This window comes from Chaetodon auriga, chromosome 16 (genome assembly GCF_051107435.1).
Source record: "Chaetodon auriga isolate fChaAug3 chromosome 16, fChaAug3.hap1, whole genome shotgun sequence".
NCBI classification, from domain to species: domain Eukaryota; kingdom Metazoa; phylum Chordata; class Actinopteri; order Chaetodontiformes; family Chaetodontidae; genus Chaetodon; species Chaetodon auriga.
The window spans coordinates 9,007,709-9,026,411 of record NC_135089.1 but is presented as its reverse complement, the minus strand read 5'-3'; the positions used below and the strand labels follow the sequence as shown (position 1 = coordinate 9,026,411).

Genomic DNA, 18,703 nt, shown 5'->3' with positions numbered 1-18,703 from the left:
CGCAGTGGCTGATGAATACCAGAAAAAAAAATATAAAAAAATATCAGAAGAAACACGGAAACCACACTTAAAACACGCTGTGTCTACCACAGATACAGACATGCATCAGCGGCGTTTGACCTCAGAGGTTCCCTGTGAAGATCAAAAGCACAGTGATGAAGAGGAAAGGGGGAATGAGGGTCAGACAAGAGGTTCTCTGTTGGAAACTCATTAGATCTCAGAGCCCAGTGTGCAGAGGAACTGGTCCTATCTTCCTTCAGCAGTAAGAACTGTCAGCGGTCAGTGGCCATTTAAGTTCTGACTGAGTCTCGAAGAGAAGAGCACTTCAGTTGTGTTACATGGGGAGCGATCCGTGTAACAATCTTGGGTTTAGCAGCATGACAGTAGATGTCTGTTGTTTAGGTGATGTTAAACAATGACTTTTCTCTCTATCTGGATTTGTTCCTGAAAATATACACTTCGCTGTAAATGTAAAATTGGTCACAAGTGCCGCCGTGCTCAGGGATTTATAACTCAACTGAATGGCTGAGTGAGGCAGAAATGATCGTGAACATATGAATGGCACTGAAACAGGTAACCACACTGGTGATTGCTGTGCACTCAATGCCATGTTCCACAATTTCACATGGGTAACTTGGTATTATGCACGTTCCTTGCCTCAGACGATCAGTGTGTGAGTCTGGGTTTGGTGTGTGCAGGTCTCTAATGGTGGCTTGTTGATAGCTACATTGCTAAGTGCGTGATACCACCAAGCCCCTGAACCAGCTGGAAGTGGATGGGTGTTGACTGTGTACGTGTGTTCAGGCATAAGTGAATGTTTCGGGATTGTGTGTGTACTCTGTGTGCTTGTGTGTGTGTGTGTGTGTGTGTGTGTGTGTGTCAAGTACAGATGCATTTACCAGTGGATGGAATTACAGCAAAGCCACCTCTCTTGCGGCCAGTGTTGGGGAGGAAAATAGCGATGGCTCCTCCATTTGGGCTCAGACAGGGATCAGTTTCAAGGGCCTGTTGGGTTGACTGTTTGTTTTGGAGAAGTCCATGCAAGGGTGGTAGAAAGAACAGATTTGCCAGGTAGTAGAGCATTGTTGTTGCCCAAAAAAAAAGTAAGGTTTTGAAAACAGAAAAGCGATGAGATGGCTGTTGTTTGTTTGCCTCCTTTTATGAGTGGTGTGTTTGTGGGTTATTGATAGGGGAGTAAGCTGCAGCTTTCAAAGGGATATTGTGTGCCCCGGTGTGTATGTGTGCGTCCTGCTATCTGCTTTGTGTGTGTGTGTAAGTACACAGTGCACGCATGGCTGCTTGTGTGAAACACAGAGGTGCACAGTCATTCTTTTATTTACAGTTTCAATCAGGTTCAATTTTCCGTATCCCCTTCCCTGCTCAGCAAGGCCGGCTGCCCTCGCATTCACCCAGTTCCACCACACCATCATCTGCATTTACCACCATAAATCTTGGGTGCAAACTTGCGCATGAATGTGGAGAGAGAGAGAGAGGCTCCAGTAATCAGCCATGAGAGAGTGAGTCAGCTAGTGTGGTAGACCAAGAACCAGGCGTGCTTCAGGCCTTGGCGGCTTACTGCAACTATTAATACAGACTTTAATTAGCCCGCCACAAACACTGGCACAATCGGCTCAGTGTCGCCCGTGGCTGGTGAGGCAGACAGATCAATAGGTCTGATCATGCCTTTTTCATCAGCTCAAATGAAAGCACTTTGTCTCCAAGCTCAGCCCTGGACCTTGCGCTTCACCTTAAAGGCTTTCTGGGGCTGCACTCGCTGTGTGCAGTGTTGCGGATGGGGCCTGTATAATCTGGCTGCATTAGGGAACTATAAAGATAAATGAAGGGAGGCACAGAGCATAACTCATCCTGTCAGAGAAGGGGGTTTAAGGCTGGGAAACTTTGTGTTTTCTAAAGCAGCCCCTACCACCCCCACCCCCCATGGCTTCCTAGTTCCACCCTCTCTCTTCCTCCTACTTGCCTGCGATCTTTTTTGTTGTTGTTGTGCACAATCTCTACTGGATTTTTCTCCATCTGCTTTCTGTCTGTTCCCCCTTCCCTCCTCTCTCCGTCTCCCTGTCTCTCTCCCCCATCCTCTTTTACTGATCTAGAGGTATGGAAGTGTTCATTTACACTTCCACTGCTGCACAAATTGCTCTTCTACCTCTTTGCCAGTGCATTTCAAATAAAATAAAAGAGTAAGCTGCTTGTGCAGTAACAACTTATTCCACATGCTTTTTGGCAGGCTTCTCTGTTGACCTTCAAGTTCCCAATCAGTGCAGAAGAAAAATGGAAATAGCTTGTTCTGAAGTCCTCATTTCCTGTGAATTGCTGGAATTGTGTTGTGTGGCTGCCCACAGGGCGTCTGAATCACTGGCCTTTTTACCAACTACCCCCTCTCACTGCTTCACGTTCTTTCTTTCCCATCTCCTCCTGTCTTTTTATAATCGCCCTTACTTTTTTCCCCTTCCTTCTTCCTCTCTTTCCAGTAGATGACGTCCCACCTTATTTTAAGATGGAGCCTCCTCAGACCCAGGTTCACCTGGAGGGGAACCGCCTGGTCCTCACCTGCATGGCGGAGGGCAGCTGGCCCCTGGAATTCAAGTGGATCTACAACGGTACCGAGCTCACACGTTTCTCCTTGGAATACAGGTGAGGAACACAACCCTGCCTGCCAGAACTGATTCTATTATCTTTTTTTTTTTTCATTATTATTATTATTATTCATCAACTATAATTAGCTTACTACATGAGGACATTTTAGCAGCATTTAATTGTAACTAATAGCTCAATCACTCATTTTTATTCATATTGGAGACTCATTTCTATGGATTTATTCAGGACTGATTTGGCTGCATGTCTCCCTTGAGACATAACATCTTGTGTTCAGGGGATTGTCAGATTTATTCTGATTTATATCTAACACTGCTTTCAACATTCAGAGATGGTGTTAGCAGATAACTCTTCTTTTCCCTCGTGCTGTTTGCTGAAACCATCATTGCTGCAACAAAATGGCACAATGCATATTTTTCAGATTCAGATCGTACAGTGTGGGTGGCTTTGCTATGTCAGCAATAAGATGCTGTTTCACTGACTGTGGAGTTCCTACTGGGCACTTTCTATTACACACTTCAGCCTCTAACCACAGTGCTGAACAGTTCGAGTAACTGCACAGAGTGTGGCAAGAGAAAGCCCCAGCCTGTGCTAACAAGGCCATTCTGTGTGTGTGTGTGTGTGTGTGTGTGTGTGTGTGTGTGTGTGTGTGTATGTGTGTGTATGCATCAAGATGCCCATTTGTACACGTACTGTATGCTTGTGTGCTGGTGCGCCTGCATGTGAGCTCACAGGTCTCAGTTGCAGTCCACAGTGAAAGTCAGTTTCTATCTCATTCCAGCGCCGTTTTCTGCGCTCCACGCTCACAGTCTGTCTGGTCGCCTAGACATGGACAGACACTCTCAGGTGGCATTGTCTGATTGCTATCACTGGCGACCCCCCACCCCCCTCCTCCCTGTACACACCTTCCCCTCCTCGTCTGTCTTACACCCTCTCTCACATTCTTCCCCTTCTCCCCCTCGGCGTCTTCTTCTTTCCCTGTCTTTCCTCAGCATTTGGCTGTGCTCTCACGTGGCTTAGTCTCTGGGTCGGCTTTACAGGCCAGCCCTCTGCTTGTTATTCTTCACCAGCCCTGATCAAAGAGGAGAACTGGAATCCATTTAATCAGACCCCCCCTACACCCCCACCCCCACCCTGAATTGCAGTGCAGGGGGAACATGGCAGGGGCGGACTCCACACTCCTAAGTGGCTGTAGCAAACCAATTAAAGAGGACTCGGCTTTAGGGTTATCTATAGCTAGCATTTCACACACACCATTTAACATGAATGCACATCAGGGGAGAGCCAGAGCTGTGGCTGCCCAGGACAAACATGTGAGAGGTGCTCATATGATTTCACTCAACTGACTGAAGATGCAGGATAGCAATGAAGTTTTGTCCTGCCAGAGTCTGTTGTCTTTGCTATTTGCTCCACAGTTCGCAATAAAATAACTTCTTTCTTTAGTTCACAACCTGCTATCCAGAACTGCGTCAGCACCAAATCACACTTCAAGGCCCTTCTGTTGGCTACTCTAAGGGGAACGCCATTTAAGCCGTGTTTCAGGTGCCCAATGAAACATCTTGATTAATTTAGCATCTTGAGTGTGGGGGATAAAAGCGTCAAGATGACAAATGTCGCTGTCTGTCATGCTGATGATGACTAATGGCACTTTGTGTTGTGTGTGTGCCCATTAGGTACCTGATCCCCTCGCTGGACCGAGCGCACGCTGGCCACTACCGCTGCATTGTGAGAAATCGAGTGGGTGCCATAATGCAGTGCAGCACTGAAGTGCAGGTTGCCTGTAAGTGTGGGTTTCTTTCTATACATCCCCAGTTCTTACAGATTAAGGGGGAGACAGTGTTTGTCTTAAAGACTTGTCATGCACGGTATGTGGATGAGTCACTCTGAGTAAAGGAGCTTAGGTTTTGAAAGGTATTAAATGTGGTAATAATGACAATTCTTCTTTTTCATCTTCTTTGTCGCTGGCATGCGTTTCCAACGTGTTGGCAACATTTTTCATTCTAGTATTAATATTTAATTTTCTTTGTCTTCCCCTCTTACATGCTTTTCTTCATTTTGACTAGACATGGGTGGTTTTGTGGAGGGTGAGAGGTCTCAAACTGTATCCCAAGGTGAGGGTGCTCTCATCCACGCACCACGGATACACAGCTTCCCCAGGCCGCAGATCACCTGGTTCAGAGATGGGCGGAAGATTCCCTCCAGCAGCCGAATGTAAGTCGACTTTCATCTCAGCTCGGCTTGTTTGGTGCGAGGAGAGCGCCTGCGACTGGTGTGTTTCTGCGCGCGTCCGAGCTGCTGGCCAAGGCTGAGCTGCTGAAGCAGAATATCTTTCACTCCGAGAAGTTCAATACTGCGTGCAGATTTTCTCCAATCCTCCTCACACCATGCTCAAGTTGAGCAGAGTGGTTGATGAACGAATTTTGGCGCAGGCCCTGTGTTCATCATTGAATCACTTCTGAGTGATAAAGCGGGTTATTATATCGCCCCTATTGACTTTGCAGGCAGAATGATTGAAGGGTAGAGATAGAGCAGGCAGCAGGGGAACCAATTAGACAAAATTGGACAAAAGGCCTCAATTGATGATATGTTTGACTGACAGCACTCACCCCTGGGTGGATTTATGTGTGTGTGTGTGTGTGTGTGTGTGTGTGTGTGTGTGTGTGTGTGTGTGTGTGTGTGTGGGCTTACGTGCATGTGGTAAAAATCTGTGTAAGGCTGTACGTCCATAGTGGGAGTTCTGTGGGTGACTGTATATGTGTATGGGCTCTGCTGTGTTTGTGTGTGTGGAGGCTTTTTTTTTTCCATGTTGGCTTCACGTCTGCTCAGAAATGCAATTTACCTGAGGAAATACTGTGAAGGTAATCACCTGAGATTAATTTTGCCATCCAGACAGACAAAAATAGGAAGGCAGTACACAACTCCTCAGAAACCACCTCTTCATCTGTTATTCAGCAGCGAGTTCTACCATGTCGCAGCTGACATGAAGACTTTCGAGTTGCATGCTCTCGCTTGAAGAATGGATTGTTGTGTGCATCCTCCACCTGCCGGCCTGCAAGAACGCATCAGAAATTGGCAGCAGACGGAAATTGGAAAAAAAAAAAATTCGACCGATTCCAGGCCTGGTTACTGCGCCGCTGACTCTTATCACAAGTGAAACGGTGAAGCTTTGCTCTGTGACAATGAGAGGCACTGACAGGACACTCTGCATTTACTGCTTGTTTGCTCGCTTTGCGTCAGGCCACATTGATATTCACAGGCGCGTGTGTATATTGGTGTTTGCGTGTTTGTATAAGTGTCTGTTGACTCAGTTAGAGCCACGGCTCCTAATTGTCCAGGAGTGTGTCTGTGTATCCCTCCCCGATCAGACAGATGCCAGCAGACACGAAGAGTCTAATCTGGCCGCGTGCTTAGCGTCAGATCTCATTTAATGGTGCCCTCTCAAACCAGCATTTAGCCGTTCTCAAGGCTGCTGAGATGCAGCAGTTACAGAAATGATTTGGAAGAAATAGATTGGTATTTTTCAAGCCGTTTGCTAATGTGCAGTTTTTTACACTTGACCATCATTTTTCTTGTGTTCTCTGTAGCTTGTCATAATTACTGTAGAAGCAATTAATGTGGGAGAAATCAAAAATCTATTTTAAGCCTAAAAGAACCTTCATAGATGAGCCAGGCTAATATTTTATACTAAATTAATGACTTTATGTGCTTATCCTTTTAGCATCTGTCTGTTGCAATTATTCATCTCTATATAATGGGGCAGGTTGCACAACAATGAGCTTTGACTGTGGCTTTCATCTTACAGCTATACTTCAAATATGCAGACAAGTTTATTAGTTGCACAAAGCTGTTGCGGGGCCAATTATTTGTCTGGATATATTAAGGCTCTTTTCCAGGACAGTATTTCACAAGATCAGTCTGACTTATCCTAACGTATCTATATGGCGATTAAAATGAAAGAAAACTTTGTACTTGTACCAAATACTGCAGGAACAGGGTATGAAATTCTGACCATTTCCATTAAAACACTGTGGTACCTTCTAGAAGGAAGAGCTCATAAAAATTGGTTTTGTGTGCTTCTTTGCAGATATAATTTATATGTGTGTGTGTGTGTGTGTGTGTGTGTGCTAGTGTGTCAATTTACCCTCAGGATTTATTGACTGCGAGAAACAACTACTCACTGGTTTTAATGATGTGAGTGTGTCTGTGAGCTTGTTAATGTGCGCATGTGTGCAGGGTTTGGTGTGTGTTGGGGGACAAATCTTGAAATGCAACAGCAGTTGACTGGGGATGTATGATTAATTGGGAGCCAAATTGGTGACCCCAATTTGATTTAACTACATTCAACACTACCTAAAGCTGTTTGTGTCTTTATTAGGGGAAGGTTGAGGTTAAGTGGGTGTCACGGGAGTCAGTGTAAGCCAATGCAGTGTCCTTAAAAGTATGCTGAACTAACGTGTGAGTGTGGTCTGCATGAATGTTTGCACAGTGCCATCACCCTGGAAAACACGCTGGTCATCCTGTCCACTGTGGCGCCTGACGCGGGACGTTACTACGCCCAGGCGGTCAATGACAAGAATGGGGAGAACAAAACCAGTCAGCCCATCACGCTCACAGTGGAGAGTAAGTACACATGCATCTGCACGCGTTTAAGTAAGACTTCCTCGCAGCAGATTGTTTGGGCATTCAGCAGATTGCGTTACCAGGTTGTTGCAAATGCAAAACTGGTTGTATTCCCCATATTCCTCAACACTTGAATGCACATATTCAATCAGCACAGCAGCTACACAACAGGTGGCTTGGCAGAAGCAGTGGTAGCGCCCTCTAGCGGCGCGCCCCCTCATCATATCACTCACTTCTGCCATTTCTTCTATCTGTCCAGCAGGCGTAATCATACCCATTACCTTCACCACAATAGTTGTCCTCTTGTTCTGCAGTCCTCCTCTAACCTCTGGCTCAAGCAGTGAATTATACGCTCATAAGATGTGTTTTAGGTAGAGCTCCAGCAGCACCTCTCTGACTGGCTGGAAGTAAGGGCCCATAAAGTGGACCTTCAGTTTAATCGCTCCCCACAAAAAGCAGATTTATGAAAATGACACTGAGTGAGCGGGGAGTGATCAAACATACACACACCCACGCAAGCACACACATCAGATTAGAAGGTCGGCCTCACTTACAAACAAAGCATGTTCACCACTTCAAATAAGGGTCCGCGTCGCCTGTGCAAGCGTGGTTGCATGCTAGTCCCTTTCGCCGTTATTTACTTTGATCGAAACAAAGTCAGTGTTTCTCTGCTCACTACGAGCGGCCAATTAAAGGCGTCACCAAGTGTATTTTCCAACTGGCTGTGAAGACAATGTTTATGATACTGTGTGCTGCACATAACCACCTTTGATAAAAGATAAAACACATATGATTTGTATTATTTATCTGAGTGTGGTTTGGACTATCTTATGAGGATTTTAGCCCGTTCACGTTTTCACATCTTTGGCATCAGCGTCCTGCTGGCTCCAGCATCTGCTCATCATATCATTAATACAGTGTTTGCAATTCAATACGCATGACACAGCAATCTGCGGGGACCAGATATCGCGGAATATCACTGAATCTGGCCTCGTGGATCACACAACTGCATTTCGCATCTGAAAGTCAATAAGCTTTTTAGAGCTGCATTTGTTCGTTTTAGCAAGTCTGTGGAGAAAAGACAGGAAAGATATGCAGGAGAGGGAGCGCGCCGCTCCAAAGGGAACATACAAATGAGACAGAGCTGAGTCTAATAGTAAAAAGCAAACTGACACTGGCTAATGCTCCAGCTGGGCGGACATTTTGCCTTTTGTTTTATTCTTCAGAGTGTGAAATTCACAACAGTTGACTTGGGCTTACAATTGTCTTTGGAGAAACGCAAACAATATGGTGACATTAGGAGCTTGAATTTGCTATGCAGGTCATCACGTTGTTTACTTTGCCCATTTAATTAGGAGATTACACACTTGAGGTATTCTCAACACTGAGTGTTTATGCACTGCAATACATTAATTAGTGTCTGCCAAGAAGCCAACCATGTCTTCTAGAAAATAAAATGAGTTATTTGACAAGTCAAATGGATTCCCACTTTTCTCTGGCAAACATAGACAACGTTCTATAATGTTGAGTTTAATTCCACAAACCAATTTAGTTTGGATATTTGCGCAAAACTGGAAAACATTTCATTAAATAGATATTAAAGTGCAACAACTATCATATTTTTTTAACAGCTCCCATCATCAGTTACAATTAATAAACCCTTCATAGATTATTGTCATTATTGTTGTTTGCACTGCTTCCAATTAGTGACTGCAGGGACTTTGCTTACTCTTCATCTCGTGCTCCTCATCTTAGAACAGGAATATTAGTGCTGATAGAGTTCTTCTTCTTCCCTCTCCATCCATCACTTCTTCTTCTTCTCCTCTCTACATCAACGTCTTCTCACTGAGTCTGTCAGGCGGTCAGAAACGCACACCGATCAAACTTTCAACATAATCTCACCCATTAATTAGGCAACAAATATTACACAGATCAGTCAGATGCCTGTAACCGTACATTTCAGCCAATAACTCCTGATCCCAGTGATTTAGATTTTTCCTCGTAAATCCTTAGGAGCTTGGCGAATCATTGCAACCTGTTTAATTTCATCTTTTTCAGTTTTTTGACTCCTCTGATGACTTGACAGCGAGCTGTTCTAGATGGACAGATTGATCTTCACTATGCTAATTAATAATAATGTCAATAATGCCCTCAAGATGATGATAATTGCACCACCATGATGGAATATGCCGTGCAAAATTTAATCTTATTACATACAGTATCAATCAATGTCTCTTTTAAAAAAAAAAAAAAAAAAAAAAAAAAAAAAACGTTTGCCTGTTTCAGTGTGTCAGGTTCAGGGTTCACCTTTTACCTGTTTAATACACTCTCTGGTGCCATGAGGAATCATGTGTTGCATCTGTGTTAATGTATGCTCTGAGGTTAATTCAAATGCTGTAATTTAAAAACGTTAAATGCATTCTTTAAACGCTCCAGCAAAATGTCAGCCGCAGCTAAATGTGAGTTTGTGCTTGAAGTGGTAAAATCATAGTTAATAGTGTCCAGATTATCAGCTAAAAACGCTGCTTTTAAACCCATTTAGCATCTTATTGTCTGCTGTGGACATTTGTAGTCAAGGCTGTGCTTTACATTGATCTTAAAATGTAAATCTCAGCCTTTTGTGTGTTTATGACATAAAAAAAGTATTCATGCTATTCGTGCCCCACAAAAAAAATCTAGCTCCGCAGGCAAAACTGTTTAAAAGTATTGTTATAGCAACTTTTTCAACGTTCTGTATGAAACTGGGTTTTTTAAAATTGTGAAATAATGGTTTTAAACTCTCCAGCTGAAGAGCTGGAGACTTGAATGAAGCAATCAAATGGGGAGCAGAACCAAACAGCAATAACCCATCAGGTGGGCCACTCCAACATTCAGGCAGTATTTGTGGAGGAAGCGTTGCCATTTCACTGCTGAGATTTCACAAAAAAACGGGCCTTGAAAGGCTGTGATTTACAATGAGGTAACACAGAATAGCAATAATGATAATAAAAACTTGATTAGGCACCCTATTAACCCGGGTAGCCTTGACAACAACTTGCACCATCTCAAACACGCGTGCATACAGTACACACCGTAAGCGCGCAATCACTCAAACACATACAAGCACACAGGTCCATACCCGTACTCCAGGGAGGTGGGGGAAAATGAGATCAGATTCAGAGAGAGATCACTGATTGAGGGCAGTGAATCGATGGTTGGCTGGAGGCTCCGTGAAACCCGTGAGTGATGGTGCTGCATTTAATCGCCTTTTGTGTTTGTCTCAATTATGCTACATAATGGCTTCTAACACCTGGGCTAACACCATGCTCAGGAAACTCTGTGTGCACTAGAAAAGGGATCTAAAGTAAAGACAGGGGTGTTAATAGTTGGGTGATAGCATGCTGGCTAGCTGCTGGTGGTAGTGGCAGACAGTCAGTCTCTATGTCAGGATCCAGTCACACCCAATTGGCCATATCAGGCAGATGCACAGGTTTAATCTGAGGGCTGCGTATAGTTTATAGATTTTTTTTTTCCACGTTTTTCTACCCACCTCTATGCGTTTCTGTGTATGTGATAGATGTTGGAGGACCTGCTGACCCCATCGCCCCGTCGATCATCGTCCCCCCAAAGAACACCAGCGTAACCGTGGGGAGAAACGAGGCTATCATGGAGTGCGTTGCCAATGCAAGGTACATTTTTAACACGTACGCGCACGGACGCCTCGGAAAAGCACAAATGCAAATACAAATAGGCAGACATGCACACATTATCAAAAAAACGTCCGCCTTCTCTCACCTTCACATCTGATATTTTATGATTTGAATGAATCTTGAAATCTTTTGTTTGAACATGATGGAAAAGTATTTTGTACGTCTCTCATTTTGTACCTCGCCTCCATTCTTCCCTTTGATTCAAGGCTTCACTCTGTTCTCCTTGTCTTGCGCAATCCCAGCCCTGAATTTTGACTATTATCTCCAATTCAAAGACTTAATCAGAATGACAGATGTATCCCATTGCTCCCTCAATGCTCCGTAACCTTGAAACAGAATATGAATCTGTATTAAAAACCACACTCCCTATCTCTTGCTCTCTTTTTTCTCCTTTTCATCTTTTTCTCCTCCAGACCTCTCGTCAAAATGAGTATTACTTGGAAGAAAGATGGTGCAGTGGTCAATACGGGGATCCGAGATTTCGGCCGTAGATTGGTCATCAGTTTGCCTGCAGTCAGCGATAGCGGCTACTACGAGTGCGAGGCGTCTCTCCGCAGCAGCAGCGTCCCCTCAGTCACTGCCGGGGCCTTCCTACATGTTCTTGGTAAATAACCCACAGCTTAACCTCGCACACAGCAGCTGAGCCTACATTATCCAAATATTGCATCAGCTTGCTAACCCCATGTTGAGAGAACATTTTATTGCCATTTTATACTTCAGTAATGGAGCTGATGTTGTTATCTGGGAGATTAAAAAAAAAAAAAAAAAAAAAGCGCAAATGATTTGTGAGTTGTTTTTAAAGACTTTAATGGAGCCATGTTTCATGCTTTCTCTTCTTTCAAACAGAGTATCCTCTGTTTGTCAAAGAGCCTCCGAGTCACATCAGCGCAGAGATGGAGAAGGTGGTGGATATCCCCTGTCAGGCACGAGGTTTGTGCTGTTTGTTTTTCTGTGTGCTGTGTGGAAGAGCAAAAAGAATCAAAAGAACATGAGGGTTACGGTGACAAGAGGGGAAAAATTAATCCTCTCCTTCCTCTGCAGGCACACCGCAACCAGACATAGTCTGGTATAAAGATGCAGTGCCCATCAGCCCGGTAAAGATCCCCAGGTACAGGGTGTTGGTAGGAGGCAGTCTACAGATCAACGGTCTCCTGCCAGATGACACAGGGATGTTTCAGTGCTTTGCCCGCAATCTCGCAGGAGAGATCCAGACTAACACCTACCTAGCTGTTACAAGTATGTCCCCTTGAAAAATTTCCAAAGCTATCTGCGCGTCTGCTGCTTAATTCTGCTCATCTTCCCCTCTCTGTTCCCTCCCTTTTTTATTCTTAAATCCGCTCCACTGTTCTCCTTTCTAATCCTCTTTTCTCCCTCTCTCTGTCTTGCCTCCTACACCCATCTATCTATATATCTCTTCGCACTGACAGATTTGTCACCCTGGATGCTCGGGCAATTATTGGCTATTTTTGAATCAGAGAATGTGCAGGAGGAGCGGGGAGAGAGACGGAGGCTTGCCTTGTCAGATTCTCAGAGCTGTCCCTGAAAATGAGACCTGACAGCCGCCCCTTTTGTCAAGTCTATTAAGCTCTCAGCTGCCGTCTGCTTTATTAGGGAGAAAGCTGTTTATATCTCTCATTATCACCTCTGTCTCACCTGATTTTGTTTGCATCTGTTTGTGTGTGTTTGTGTGTGTGTGTGTGACTGACCCTGCCCCTCTCAGGTATTGCTCCCAACATCACTGCTGGCCCCTCTGACAGCGCCGTGATTGACGGCATGTCAGTCATTCTGCATTGTGAGACCTCAGGGGCCCCACGGCCAGCCATCACCTGGCAGAAAGGTGCGTGGGCTAACAGCGTGAGCTTCTGCGGGAGGGGGGGTTCATTGTGCCGCATTTGGATTTGTTAAAGTCAGACGAGAGATACGGAAAGGACTGAGCATATACATTTTCTCCAAACAAGCTTTGCTTCTGTACTTTTGTTTCGTTGCTTTCCCTCCTGTTTGTTTCCCTGACGTTTTTCCAATACCCTAATCTCTCTTTCTCCCCGTTCCCCCTTTTTTTCCCCCCCTCTATCCCATACCATCAATCACTTCTGCCCTTCCCTGCAGGTGAACGTGTCTTGGCCAGTGGTTCGGTCCAGCTGCCCAGGTTCACCCTGCTGGAGTCGGGCAGCTTGCTAATCAGTCCCTCCCACCTGTCTGACGCTGGTACCTACACCTGCATGGCCAGTAACTCCAGGGGCATCGATGAAGCTTCAGCTGACCTCGTGGTCTGGGGTAAGCATAACAGAAACTGGATACTCTCCGCATATCATTCATGCTGCTTGCATCGTCTGGGAAACCCTGCACCTTCATTTTCTACCCTGTCCAGCACATGTGGAAGATACTGCAAAGTACAAGCTAAACCATTGGAAAATATCTGAAAAAATAAATAAATAAAAATAAAAAAGCCTTCTTTTTTTAATCCATGACTTGTTTACTTGAAGATGCAGTAAGCCTGGTTCCTGGAGGTCATTGTCAAGATATTCTGACTATAGTCTAATGACTCATACGTGTACTTATTATCACAAATGCACATTTCCGCTCCCTCAAAGCCTTGCAAAATACTCCATCCAGTGGAAACACTCTATGATTCACCCCATTTCAGACACACGTTCAGCGAAAGATGAGACGAGCGAGCTCTGCTCAACCCGCTGTTCAAACAGAATAATATCCTCTGTGTGTCCGCAGCACGCACCCGCATCACTAAACCTCCACAAGACCAGAGTGTCATCAAAGGGACCAAGGCTGTCATGACCTGTGGCGTGACGCATGACCCAAGTGTCACCATCAGGTAATGATTACATCCACCTGCGACACATGTTGGAGTTTTCTCAATTTTTGCAAATGTAATGAATGTCAGACATCACAACCATTTCTTGATGCAACCCCATTCTTGACAACAAGCTTGTCGCACTTAATTAGTTTACGAAATCGGCAAGAGATCTTATAGTGTTTATCCACCCTTAGACGACCTCCTATGGGAAGATTCTGAAACTCCAAGAGTCTGATTGAGGAATTAGTCGCTCACTCTTCAGACAGTCTTGAGCATGATAGACTGTGTGTTCACGCATCTGTCTCAGAGGGAGTGAAATGATGTCTGTGGAGCCCAGTGATTAGAGTGCCTGTCACCTGTGGGCCCACGGCATTGATCAGATCGGGGGGTAAACAGATGAATATGTAAACAGAGTAATAACTTCAGACAGCGCCTTTAATTAAACGCAACACAGAGGAGATTAGCTGGAAAGCCCGAACAGTCGCAATTAATCACAGGAGCTCCGAGTGCGTGCGCGTGTATGTGAAGGAGGGTGGCGTCCATATGTGCAGTTGGGTATGTGACAAGAAGAGAAATGCACGGAGGAGAGGTTATGCACTGTATGTGTGACAGAGAGAGATGGTTTTGAGATTCAAATCACTTTCAGGCCATCAGCCTCACGAGGCTTTTCATCGGTGTCAGCGCCTTCTGTGTTTTGCTGTATGAACTGACACAGAGCAAACAGATTTACTGTCACAACACACGCAGATACAGAGTGTTAAAGTGCGCGAGTGCGTACGGGCTCTGACACACACGTGTACGTATTACCTCCAGGTATGTGTGGGAGAAGAGCGGCGCGGTGATTGACGTGAGCACGTCGCCCCGCCTGCGGCTGGATCCCGACGGGACCCTGCACATCTCCCAGACGTGGTCGGGTGACATTGGAACATACACCTGCAGGGTGACCTCAGTGGGTGGCAATGACTCCCGTAATGCGCACCTCAGAGTCAGGTCTGCATATTTGCCTCTCCTGTCTTATCTTGCTGTCTGTTTTTTTTCCCATATTTACGTCAGACCTGGACGTGATGGATGGGTGTTTTCTCCACTGTTGTGGTTTATCACTGCTCTTCTCTCTAATCCATCAAACCCTCTAATATTTACAATGCAAGGCTCTCGCTTTGGCTGTTTAATTCTGTTATTTGCTGCCTCTCTTGTCTGATTCTATTTCGCTATCTATCACATTGTCCCTCACGCACAAATGTACATGCAGGCAGCTGCCCCACGCTCCAGAAAACCCAGTAGCAGTACTGAGCGCCACAGAGAAGAGGGCCATCAACCTCACATGGGCCCAGGCCTTTGATGGCAACAGCCCCCTGATCCGCTACATCCTGGAGGTCTCAGAAAACAGTGAGTGGTTCAGTGCGGTTCCCCATCACCGATGCGCCAGCGCCACCATTAACACAGCATGTTGCTGAGAAAATTGATGCCTTTATTGTTTCTTGTTAGTCATTTTAGAGGCAATGTTCTTACTTCATACTCCCTGGAAGTGCTCATTTGCTACACCAACTATTATATTGTATTTCCATTGTGTCCCTTAAATTGGCAGTTGCGTCCCCTCTTACCTTCTGCAATCAGTATAACTCAATAGCCTCACCTGCACGCTTCCTTGTGAATGATCAGGGGAACCAAATTGTGTTGATGGCCAGTGCTCTTATCTGCCTTTCGCTTGATAAAATCAAAGAAGGGGAAACGCTTTTCACCCGCAGAGAGTAAATCGTTCAGCCATTCCTCATTGTAGCTCAGGCTAACTGAGAAGATGACAACTCATTAAGAGGAAAATGAATCCGAGGATGCAGATGGGATCTGGTTTTTGGATAATTGAATTTCAATCTGATATTTAGAGGGAGTGTATACAAAATAAATGACTTGTTTTTTATCAGCTGCGATTTTATTACTGAAATGAAGCAATGGTGTGCAATAATCGTCAGGAATAACACTGAACTTGAATTGGAGTCTGTAAGTGTTGAAGAGATCTTTCTCAAGAATGTAAATGCTCTCACAAGGTCATTTACCGTTCACACGCTGTTGCTCACAGCTGTGTCTATTTACTCTTCTCCATCCCAGATGCCCCTTGGACAGTGCTCCTGGCCAACATTGAACCGGAGTCCACCGGGGTTACTGTTGGCGGCCTCATCCCAGCACGTTCGTACCAGTTCCGCTTGTGTGCTGTCAACGACGTGGGCAGAGGCCAGTTCAGCAAAGAGACTGATCGGTTGGTGCTGCATTCAGCTTGTTCTGCATCTACTGAATATTAGAAATGTTGTTGTTAGTCTGTGTAACTTCATGCATGCGCTGGTCATGAGAACGGTGTTGCACTACGGGGGGCTTTCACAGCTCTGGAACAGCCCGTTCCTCCCCCTCGTCTTGGCAGTTCAACAGAAAATCCTGTGATTATTTCCTGTAAGTCCACTTTTTTTCTTTTTCTTTTCTTTTTTTTTTTTTTTTTTTTTGGTCTTCACTCCTGTGGGAGGGAGTGAGAGATGAGCCCGCTTCAGGACCGGCCTTTTTCAAGATAAAACTGTGAATGAGCTGAAATTGCGCTTTGTGAAGACTTGATGGGTGCGCTGACCCAGCTTCATCTCTCTCCCTCCTATTAACTGTCTTTGCCATACTTCATGAGTAAAATACAGAGAGGCTTGAAAGAGGCAGAGCTTCACTCTGACTCAAATCTGAAGTAAATTCTCTTGACTAGCAAGTCATAATTATACAGCACACGCACGCGCCCTGCGCACACACACTCACAAGCGCACACATTCGTAGCCCATCACAATTCACCTGAACACACTGCTGTCTGACCTTGTCCGCATCAACGCAACCCATTTCCCGCCATTACACCTGCAGCAAGGAACTCCCTCAAACTGAAAGCCATCACGCACCTTTTTGCACCACACACTCATTCACCGAGCTGAATTCCTGTGTGAATGTGCCCAGACAAGAGCGCACCGCAGGAGGGAGGCTGAGCGTCAGAGAGAGTGCAGGGCTTTTCTGAGGCATCTCTCGGGCACACCTCTTTGATCCTAAACACTCTGCTTCATCTCCTCCAGAGCAGTGCTCCGGTGCACTGGGAAGAAATCAAGATGTCATCTTAAATTGACTTAAGGGAAAAGTCTGCCTGGATCGCTCTTTCTTGTTCTTTTATATCTTTCTCTCATTCTTGCTGTCTCTCTATTGTGCTGCTCCATTTTCACCGAGGCCTCTTTGATCCTTGTCGTGCCATAGCTAGATGTCCCTCTGCGGACAGTATTATAGAGATTATGCTTTGGACAAAGACGCAGCCACACTTACTCGTTTCCTTTATGGAGTTCTGAAAAAAATACAAAAAACGGGCTTTATTATGATTTGATGTCTATGATGAAATGGGATAGAAATATGCAGAAACTCACGATAATTAATGCATGGTTTCACTCTTTGTCTCTTCTTTTCACCCCTCTTTTCCTTTCTCAGGCTAACTCTCCCCGAAGAGCCTCCCAGTGCCCCCCCTCAGACAGTCATCGCGAGCGGCCGCACCAATCAGTCCATCATGATCCAGTGGCAGCCACCCCCGGAGAGTCATCAGAATGGTCCACTCCAGGGCTACATCATCAGGTAAGAAGACCATGACAACCTGCCTAATTTCTTCCCTGGGATAGGCGCCTGTCTGGCCCAATGCCATTCAGAAGCGATAATAACTGTTATGTCAGCGCCTTTTCTTCCTCTCCATTTCGCTTCATTCTTGCTCACTGCCGCAATAGAATAATTGGTGCCAATTAAATACCTTCCTCTCCATTCATCTGTTGTCACCTCTCTTTTTATAACCGTTCTATTACTGTTCTGCATGACTTCTCTTCCATTACGACTCTCCCTCCCTCTCTTTCTTCTTTGGATCTGTGTTCTAATGTATTTATATTTATGTGCGTCTGTGTGGTCTGTCTCTCCCTCCCTCTGTCTATCAATTACTCCCTTTGCTGCCAGGTACTGTCTGTCGGGGCTCCCAGTTGATTGTCAGATGAAAAACATCACCAACCCAGACCAGAACAGTCTGCTCCTGGAGGACCTCATCATCTGGACCAACTATGAGATCGAGGTGGCAGCCTATAACGGAGCAGGCAGGGGCACCTACAGCCACAAAGTCACTGAATGGACACTGCAAGGAGGTGGGGCCAACATACAGGGCTTTACATCAAATACCGTACATTCCCAACAGCGATCTGAGCAGCCGAGCTCAAGTTAAGGATTGCCTGCAAGCGCCACGTTATGAATTTCAACATATTTCCTGCAGCTTAGTTGCTATAAGCACAAGGCTTTATTTGGCTCTACAAATTCCATTCATTACCTGCAGCCTCATCATGTTAGTCCCCTGGATAATGTTAAGCCTGCGGCGCAAAACTTGTGACAGATCCAATCATCTGTTTTTAACGATCAAATTAACAGTTGTACGGCCATGTTTTCTCCCCAGCACAGCTTTTTCCTAAATCCTCTGCCAACCTTGGAAAGGTGATTCACACACATTGTTAGGAAAACTACTTACCCTCAGCTCAATCAGAAGTCAGCATCTAGACTGCAGACAGCAGCAGCAGCAGGGCTTTTAAAGGAATTTAAGATGGCTACGTAAGTGCTATTTGCCTCTCTACACTGCTTATTTGTTTTTGTCAGGTTTAATGTAGGTAATTTCTCAATAAGTGCTGCAGTATTGTAGAGCAAATTGTGTGCAGACATGAGAATATACAGTAGCTTCACAAAAGCCTTTAAAAAAATCCCTCCAAGCTTTTACTTCAGTTCTTGTTCAGGCTGACTTTAATCCTATTGATTTTCACTGTATTTTTGTATGATTTAATTTACTGATTTTTATCTCCGCTGTTGAATTCTGATGTAAAAACACATGCTGTAACTGAGGGGTTTTTTTGTGCCTGCGCCACTTCACAAAAAAGAAAAATATTGATAATGACCACCTGGA

General features: G+C 45.1%; 1 protein-coding gene across 2 annotated transcripts in view; it reads left to right on the top strand.

Annotated features, from left to right (window-relative positions):
- Positions 1-18,703, top strand: part of sdk2a (sidekick cell adhesion molecule 2a) — an 82,077-nt gene that overhangs the window by 42,735 nt on the left and 20,639 nt on the right. For both annotated transcript variants that reach the window (XM_076753435.1, XM_076753434.1), the window contains exons 2-17: positions 2,490-2,649; positions 4,284-4,390; positions 4,674-4,821; positions 7,097-7,230; positions 10,787-10,898; positions 11,333-11,523; positions 11,766-11,849; positions 11,961-12,155; positions 12,640-12,756; positions 13,026-13,193; positions 13,647-13,749; positions 14,545-14,721; positions 14,981-15,117; positions 15,835-15,982; positions 17,215-17,355; positions 17,722-17,903. In XM_076753435.1, the coding sequence (XP_076609550.1) occupies positions 2,490-2,649; positions 4,284-4,390; positions 4,674-4,821; positions 7,097-7,230; positions 10,787-10,898; positions 11,333-11,523; positions 11,766-11,849; positions 11,961-12,155; positions 12,640-12,756; positions 13,026-13,193; positions 13,647-13,749; positions 14,545-14,721; positions 14,981-15,117; positions 15,835-15,982; positions 17,215-17,355; positions 17,722-17,903 (2,304 nt within the window). The remainder of the gene's footprint in view (positions 1-2,489; positions 2,650-4,283; positions 4,391-4,673; positions 4,822-7,096; positions 7,231-10,786; positions 10,899-11,332; positions 11,524-11,765; positions 11,850-11,960; positions 12,156-12,639; positions 12,757-13,025; positions 13,194-13,646; positions 13,750-14,544; positions 14,722-14,980; positions 15,118-15,834; positions 15,983-17,214; positions 17,356-17,721; positions 17,904-18,703) is intronic.